We start from the raw sequence: 9,098 nt of genomic DNA, 5'->3' as shown, positions 1-9,098 counted from the left end.
CAACCACCTCCAACTTCCACAAAAAAACTTTCTCTCACTTTCTCTTCCATTTTCCTGCGAGAAACTTCTTTTTTCCAACAGGAGTTTCTTTACATTTGCTGGAACTAGAATTTCCGTCTCCAACAATGAAGAAACCAGGATTCTTCGCTGCCTCAGTCGCCGCAGCCTCTGCTACCGCCATCTCTACTTGCTCTTCTTCCTCCAACTCCATCTATAATACTCACCAGGTACGCCTCAATCTGATTTCTGGGTTGCTTTCCTTTGGCTATCTCGTGGGTTTCTGAATTGGGTTTCTTTTATTTTACACGGTTTCTGAATTGGGTTTCTTTTATTTTTCCTGGTTTTCTAGAGTTCTGCCCTGTTTGGTTCCCTAGAAATTGAGGTTTGACTTGTATTTTACAAGAAATTAAGGCCAGCTTTTTCTTGTTTCCTGTCCTCTTCTTTCTTAGCTTTAGAGTTTTCTTTTTTCTTGGTGCTAGTTTTTTTCACAAATTTTTTGCTTCTCTATTCATAATTTAAAGACTAATTTTTTGTTCTATCTGTGTTTGATTTTTAGGAGGCTGAATTGAAACAGAGTCAAGAAAATCAAAGGCCATCTTCGACTGAGAAATTTGCGCCGAGGTTTGATGGCCTAAGATTCATTGAAACGCTGGTCACTGCTCACAGATAAGCTTGGTCACCATTAGCTCCATGCTTATCACGTCTATTGTATTTCTCTTTTATTGTTCAAGAAAGCAATTAATGGAGAAAGTTCAACTTTTTTGGTAGATATGAAATTGAGAAAAAGGAGGAAAACTCTTGTATTTCAGGTGTTTTGATGTGATAGTTCTTTTAACTTTTTTTGCTCTTCGATCAAAGCTAAGCTTTTTGCTCTTGTTTAGAACTCTTTCTTCAAAGAGGTAATTTGTTCTTTGGGAGGAAAGTATTTTTTTTATTTTTTTATCTTTAACATTGAATTGGCAACTGCAGAATCAGAAAAAAAGGAAGGAAATTGATTGGTTGTGTTAGTGACACTTTTGGCAGTGTATGTTAGTAAGAGCAATAAACTATGTAAAGAAAAGTGATGGCAGCAGTTTTGATGGAAGGTTTGGCCATTTTAACATTGAGACAATATGGCTTAGTTGCTGTGATTTCCTATAGTTTTCTCGTGGAGATTTATTTTTAAGTTTTTTTTAAAAAAAAAAAATCGAAAAAATAACAAAAATTAAAAAATTTCGTGTAATTTTTTTTTTGCAGCACCTAAGCCTCGCACATCCTTCCCTTCTCTAAAATCTAGTAGTCTGCAGAATTGATTACTGAACTGCTATGCTTGTTTATTTCAATTTGATTGGTCTTAAACCGAGCTGGGCTTGAACCCAAATTGGGGGAAATGCTTAGATGAAGGTTGGTTGAGCTTGAGTCATCCTCAACCTTAATAAAACATTACTACTGGTTTTTTGGATGCAACACCCCTTACTTTTCCTGGTGCAATTTAATGATTCTAACTAGGGGCGACAATTTGTGTTCCTGTGTTCAGTTCAGATCGTGTCGAGACATAGGTATAAAATTATATAGGTCAATTGTAATCTGACCCACTTAATTAAACGGATCAAACTTCTCAACTCTAGGCCACGAATTTCAAGCTTGGTTTGTATCGAGTTCGCGAGGAATGTAAAAAATTGCTAACCTTGAGTCCAACTTCAAGTCCTTCACTTGAATCTGCACCATTTCACTGGCTTTGCAATGCATTATTGAGGAATGATTCCAAAGAATAAAACTCTTTTGCACAAGCCTAAAATCTGTTAGGACTGAGCTCTTCAAGACTAGCTCTCTGTTTCGCTAACTGAAGGGCACATCGGATTATGCAGATTCCTTCTTTTCTTTTTTTGGTTCACTCAAAGTGGAATCTCCTACTCCACAATTAATGGCCCCATAAAACAAAAGGATTCCAAGAGATTCTCCGAAAAGGGAAGTGATGCCACTTTATGGCCAGAGATGCCTTGTGATAAGGCAGTTACTGAAAATCTAGTTAAATATCTGAACTTTCATGATACAAAAAACGCTTTCCCATTCTGGCTGAGCATCATGTCACCCTCTTAAGCATGATGCCCTATTTTGAAAAGCATTGTAAAGCGTTCTACCGAGTAGGCCCGAAGCACATTATGCCCCCTATTTTAATTAGAACAAAGATCTTGAGTTCGAATATGTTTACGTGAATCACCTTTCATTTAAATTAAATATTCTACGTGTTAGACTCCATTTATGTAATAGAATAAAAGTCTTGAGTTTAAATCATACTTTTGTAATTAACTTTTTATTTCAATTAAATTTTTCACGAGAATTTGGACCAACGTTTCGGGTTGCTTAACTCTGCAACTTGCCATTCTATGCGACAGCATTCCAACTCTGCAACTTGCCCTTCTATGTGATAGCATTCCACCTATCGCTACAGTAAGGCAGGATGGCCCCGAAAAATTATTACAACAAAATTTAGCACTTTCTTTCATTGCCTTTTCACGTGATTGAGAAGTTGATATTTCATTTTTCTGCTTCTTTCGGTGGTGGCCGAATATTTGCACTTCCCTTTCGTGCTTTTGGCAAACGAGCTGTTGTTTTCAATCAACACCAAAATGCTTTTTCCAGCACTTTCCAAAGTGTGTTTGATTGATGCACTTGATTATGGTGAAATGGTTACAATCTTTGGTGCTAAAGGAAAATCCATAAGCTTTCCTCACTTGAAGTGTGTTCATGGTTTCCTTTCTTTTTCTTCTGATAGTAAGCTAGAAAACCAACTACCTTGGATGGTGCTTGAGCATTTGTTCAGCATGTTCACGGCCCCTGTAAGCGATATGACCCTAATTGAACTTGCCATTGCATTCTTTTGTGATATTTACGCATTCAGGCAGCCTGCTAGATCTCATGATTATCTTCGAGACATTAAACATATTCCTGACCTGGTCAAAAAAGGGATTGTTTCATCGATTGAAGTAGACGAAGAAAAGATACCGCAATCAGGATGGGAACTCATACCTTCTGCTACACATCTCGTAGAGGCTGGAATCAAACTTCGAAAGAGTAGGTCCAAAAATATGTTGGACATAAAATTTGAAAAGGGTGTCCTCGCAATTCCTCCAATAAGAATTCATGAGACCACAGAAACAGTTTTTAGGAATCTCATCAGCTATGAGCTATGTTACCCCAACAGTGACGATAGGATCACTTCCTATGCCATGCTCCTGGATAATCTCATTGACACTGCTAAGGACGTAGAGATACTCTGTGAAAATGGCATCATTTGTAATTGGTTGAATACAGAGGATGCGGCCCGATTCTTCAACAAGCTTTACCACAGAACTTGTGTCGTGAATAGATAGTGCTAAGCAAAAGGATAAGATTTATCTTTCCAAATGATCTCACAATTATCTCATATTCGGACAAGACATAAGTTTCCGAGGTTTATGAAATAGTGGTTAGATTTCAAAACTCTGGCTAATCATGTAACTCCTTAAAAAGTTACTTACATGTTGAGTTGATGAATTGTCCATACAGACTGTATAAATTATAAAGGGCTCATGAATGTTGAGTCATACATTAGTTCTTTACAAGATGAGATCTGGGCTTTATGAGTGATAACATAGATATAACTAGTGTTTTTCTTAGGTCGTTACAAATCAACTGCACATGCACACATGCTATTGACTCAAAGATTATATGATGTAATGTTCTTAAAGATTCGATCTAATTTTCACATACAGAACCATTTTTTACCAGCCCTTACGCTTGATTTGATTTCCTAGGTTTCTTTTTTCCGATCTTCTACTTGTGCTTTGAAGACATTTGCTATAATACCATGTTAAATTACCACTTGTTTCAAAATCTTAAGCATTTATCGTACTTAAACATTTAAGGATAAGGGGAAAAATAAATCAATAAATGCAATTAGGGTGGTTATCCACACTTCAAAACCAATGGAACAATAAGACTAAGAGACCAACGGTGATAATTAGCAAAGTGGACTGTGTAGCAGCTATATGACCTCCATTAATCTTCTCTTTGGCTTCCAATACATTGGTGCAATTAAGACCTAACTCTCCTTCCTTGCACATGTTGGAAAACAGGCCCGGCGGGTAACCGCCATAGAGGTTGATGTAGGTGAACATGGTCTCGGCGCAATTAGATGTCAAGTCATTAATATCATCCCCATAAGGGCATGCAAAGTCCTTCAAAGCATCACAACAAGCCACCGGCATGAATCTTGGTCCTTTGCACTGGCTTGTGATGATTGTATAGTTCATATGCTCAAAGTCTACACCGCATGCTGCATATATATATATATAATGAAACATTAAATTCTAGGATTAACTCATTAATCATGTTATAACGACATTATAAATTCAAAACTACCACTCTATTTGCTTCCAATTTCTTTTTTCTTTTTATTACAATCTTTTTGGTCACAAAATGAAAGTATTGAAATGGTGACACATCATAAAAGAAAATTGTCACATCAATAGATTTTGTAAATTCAATTAATGATATAAGACAACTATCAAAATGAAACGAGCCAAACTTGAAATCTCTATTATTTTAGGGACAAAACATTTTCATTATCATTTTTTTAAAACTTAACCAAAGTATCTTCGATGCTTGAATCTATATCTATATTTCAAGTATTTATCAAAATGCATGAACTTTTAGAATTCAAATACAATTGAATAGATGCAAATCACAAATTAAGCAAGAAATAATTAACCATATGTCTACATCCTCTTTTCCCTCTTCTCTAACGACAGTAAAGATCCATCTGTTTCGACGAAAAACATTGTTTTTTATAAATATTTTCAATATTTTTTGGTATTTAGCTGCACTAAAAAAAACTTAGTCAATGTACCATAAAACACCCCATTATTTTCCATAAAACTGTTTACACATTTTTTTTGTAAGGCATAAAACATTTTTCATTCACAATTGCTCTTTTCAAACCTCTCCTCCTAATGAACACCAGATCTAGGTCATCCATTTTAAAGTGGAAGGCCCAGATCGGGACAACAAATTAAAAAAAATATATAGATATGGGAGTTGTTGTGGCCGTTAAGGTGGCCAAATCACCTATTGGCACGAACCACCCCCAAACCAGCCCTTGGGGGTGGCTGAACCACTCATTTTTTTGGCCAAAGGTGTAGCATCTCGCTAAAAAAACACGATGATCAAGTTTAAAACTTAAGAGGTTTAGTGGATATTGAGGGAAAATTAGGATAACTGAATAAAATAAACCAATAAGTACAAAGGGAGATTAGGCAAGGGGTTAATGGGACAAGAGATGCATCAAACTCTTAGGAAAATTTCAGACTAAGAAGTCTCGTTCGACTGAGATTTACCCGCGATCGAACGAGAATGACCATGCATGCGAATCAAATACGTCTAAAACACGAAAAGAAAACCAGCCAGCTAAGACAGAAAATTAAAAGAGAGAAAATGAGAGAAAGGAAGAGCTTTTAGGTGTTGTTACTTGTTAGAGTAAGAGGTGAAGATCAAGCTTCAAGGGTGAGGAAACTAAACATTTTCCTTTTGATTTCATGAAGTCTATTATGTAATTTTTTGTGCTTGGGTGTTTTTTTTTTTTTTTTTTTTTTTTTTTTTTTTTTTTTCCAGAGTTGGGTTATGACAAGTGTGGATAGTGAGTGAGGTTTGGTTGAAGGATGGAAGAGATAGACTCTCTCATGGCCAAAACTCAAAGCTTTCATGGGAAAGTTTGAGTCTTTGAAAAGAAAAGAGTAAAACGGGATATAGGGAGTTAAAGGATGAGAAAGGGAGTGATTGTGTTGTGAGAACTATGGTAGCTGAGTGTATGAAATGTTTTGAAGGTGGGTTGTTGAAGGGAAAAGAGAGAAAATAAGAAAATTTTGGATCTTTGAGTTAGGACGTAAAGGTTGCATTTTTGGGGTTGAAAAAATATATATATATATTGTCAGAAAGGTAAAAGAGAGTGGTTTTGGTGCTCTGGAACATTGGGGAGGTAAAAAAAAAATGGGGACAAAATTGATTCTTGGTAGAGAGAAAATCGAATAAGATGATGAACAGTGATCTTGTTCGAACGTGGTCCTACGATTAAGGACCACGCTAACAATAAGATAAAATTTGCCGAAGAAGGGACCAAGTATTAAGGGAAAGAACTTGCTAAAGAGTATATCTGTATATATAACACTCAAGGTAAGTCAAGTCATGTACAAGCTAGTATTATGGATAGAAATCTTATATGCATGAATTGTAAAGGAAAATGTGAATTTTTACTCCAGCATGAAATGTGCATTTTAATATGGTGTGAGCCCTAAATCCATAAAAGCCACATGTTTTGCATACAAATGTCATATGCATGGAAAAATCTTTTTCATAGTATGTTAAGAAAGTAAATGACATGTTCACTATGTTACAAAACATTATGGTACAGTATGGTGTGAAATGTTATGTGAAAAGATGTTCCGTTTTATGCCATACGAGCTTGACCCTTTAGGCATAGGTTTACACCAGATCTGTGTGGTATATGTATTACATGAGGCCGGCACAACTACTGTACTAAGTGGGGGCTGCCATGACGGGTACCCTAGGTTAAGCGAGCCACCCAAGGTAAGACTTGGTCGGTCTCCTATGATACACGGTATGTTGTGCACTTCCCGCAGCCACGGCGTAGGGGTGTTTTAAGTGGATAGTTAGAAATCATTCCACATCCGCTATCCACCTGTACGAATGGGTTACGAACAGATTTTCAAACCTTAATATCAGGGTGGGCATATATCATATTTACTATCCGCACATATGCGAATGAATAGCACGATATTGGTCGGAGACACATATTATCTTGATCACCATCTGGCATCTATCAACAAATTGATTGTCTTGACCCAAATCTCGACCATTCTCTTTGAAGCCAGCCCTTGTATATATCAAGCAGCCCTCAGGATCATTGCCATCCAATGATATTAAACCATGTGGAAAGCTTAAGTGAATAAAATTTAGCCTGTATTATATGAAGTTCTAATTTAATGACCGAGTGAAACGTTTTTAGTAATGTGGACTGAGATTATTATCAGATTGAGGACATGAATCCCATGGTTAATTTTCTACTAAATAATTCTTCCTAATGTCATTTTTTTTTTCCTTTAAAGTTTAAACCAAACGATGCCAATATTATTTACAATAAGAATTCAAAATAATAATAATATATAGTAATGAAGAGAATCATCTTTTAAATTAAGTACAAACTCGGTTCCCAAAAAAAAAAAATTACAAACTCATATACAAAACTAAAGTAAAGCACAAACAAGCCTACATCTAAGACACTATATGTTTAAAGGTAGGGAAGTAGCACTCGAGTTATTATAAAGGGCAAAATAATTTGAAGGCGATTCAAATGGGCGGTTTGGCCATCGAGGATTGTCAAACCATCCTCTTTTATCAAGTCGATTGTTTGATAACCTTAAAATTGGCCATATAGGGTGGCCAAATTACATCCCCGTGGCCAAGAGGGTGGTTAGGTGCTTCGGCTACCCCGATATTCACAATAATTAGCGCACATATTTTCAGGTGCATTACTAGAATCATAATAAATGAAAAAATGAAAACTAAAGAGCAAAACAAGAACAGTTGGAGAAAGTAGTACGTTTTTTGGTTTGAAGGAGGGCACGACCAACGGATCCATATGACTCAAATATTTCGTCTGCAAGAGTAAATGAGGAAAAAAAAAAGGCCAATAAATGTTATTCAAGAATTTATAAAGAAATACATCAACAAATTCTAAGGAAAAAGGAAAAGAATTTACTTGAAAGGAAGATGGAAGAGGAGGCCAAGCCTGGTAGAAGAAAAGAGGAGAAGAGAAACAAACAAAGAAAACGACCCAAAGAAGTCATTTTTTCCGATGGTTTCTTCGGACGCCCGGCTGTGGAGGCTGACATCTTCGGCGCCTTCCCGCAGTTCGTTGACAAACTCTTATTATTATTATTATTATTTTCAATGGATTTTTCTTTGGAAGAGATTAATTACAGAGAGAGAGAGAGAGAGAGAGAGAGAGGAGGAGGAAAAAGTTGCAGGAAATGTGGAGGATGTTAAGAAAATGTTATTAGATGAATGTGATCGACATAATTAGATGTACATCTTTTAGATTCGTTACGAGTCAAGCCTTCAGCCAAGTAATGGGACTGCATTTGAGCTTCTTTTGCCATTTTCCATTTTTAGCTCATCAGCAGTTATTTAAATAATTTAGTGACCCACCAAAAAAAAAATTCTAAAGAAATTGATACAACATAAAAGGCTTATATCTTCTTCTATATATATATATATATATATATATATATTTGTTAGAAATTGTTTTCTAGTCAATGGTGATGATGGTATACTTGAAAATCATCATAAACCAAAACACCAAATATGATCTTCTCCAACTTCTTGTCACATTATTTTGTGTGTGTGTGTGTTTTTTTTTTTTCTTATTTCTTGAAACTACAGGAAAAAAAGAACCCGGGGTGGAAAAAGATCCAGCTAAAAATAGAAGTAGGATGTTGGGTCGAGTTTGCCAACTAATAGAAGCAGGATGTTGGGTGGATTTTGCCAACTATTAAGCTGACATGTGTTTCTAAAGATTCTGGTCACATACTCTGTTAATTCTATTAAGAATGTATGTAAAAATTATATATTTTAATGAACATCTCAATTTAATAAATTGAGTTGAAAGAATTTTCTCTAATCCGGATTAGAGAAAAATTTGTACATTTTATAATTTAAAGTTTCCTTTATGTAAAATAACTTTGGATTTATCAATCAACCAAATCTAATATGAACTTACCTAAAATATTCAGTCTAAATGTACTAAAGTCCATTTGACTGATAACTGCAATACAAAGAATGCTTTCACATTTCTTATTTTTGGACTCATGACCCTGTTTATTAATGCATTTTGGAGATTTTTTTTGTTTTTAATTTGAAAAAAGTATTATAGTGTGACACAGGTGAAAACTGTTTTTTGTATTTTTATGAATATTTTGTATTTTAAATGTTTGTTAATATTTTTGTTTAGAGAAGAGAAAACAAAAGATAGAAAACAAAAATTTAAACTATCAGAGCCATAG

General features: G+C 35.3%; 2 protein-coding genes across 2 annotated transcripts; both read left to right on the top strand.

Annotated features, from left to right (window-relative positions):
• On the top strand, positions 1 to 942 carry LOC133860253 (uncharacterized). Its single transcript, XM_062295892.1, has 3 exons — positions 1 to 227; positions 350 to 382; positions 557 to 942. The coding sequence occupies exons 1-3, from the start codon at positions 126 to 128 to the stop codon at positions 668 to 670; spliced, it is 249 nt and encodes an 82-aa protein (XP_062151876.1). The 5' UTR covers positions 1 to 125; the 3' UTR covers positions 671 to 942.
• A 1,724-nt stretch (positions 943 to 2,666) lies between these two features.
• On the top strand, positions 2,667 to 3,353 carry LOC133860252 (uncharacterized). The gene has a single exon (XM_062295891.1). The coding sequence runs from the start codon at positions 2,667 to 2,669 to the stop codon at positions 3,351 to 3,353; it is 687 nt and encodes a 228-aa protein (XP_062151875.1).
• Positions 3,354 to 9,098: the final 5,745 nt, after the last annotated feature.

The sequence above is a fragment of the Alnus glutinosa genome, chromosome 2, assembly GCF_958979055.1.
Source record: "Alnus glutinosa chromosome 2, dhAlnGlut1.1, whole genome shotgun sequence".
NCBI lineage: Eukaryota > Viridiplantae > Streptophyta > Magnoliopsida > Fagales > Betulaceae > Alnus > Alnus glutinosa.
This window is presented reverse-complemented; position numbering and strand designations above follow the sequence as displayed.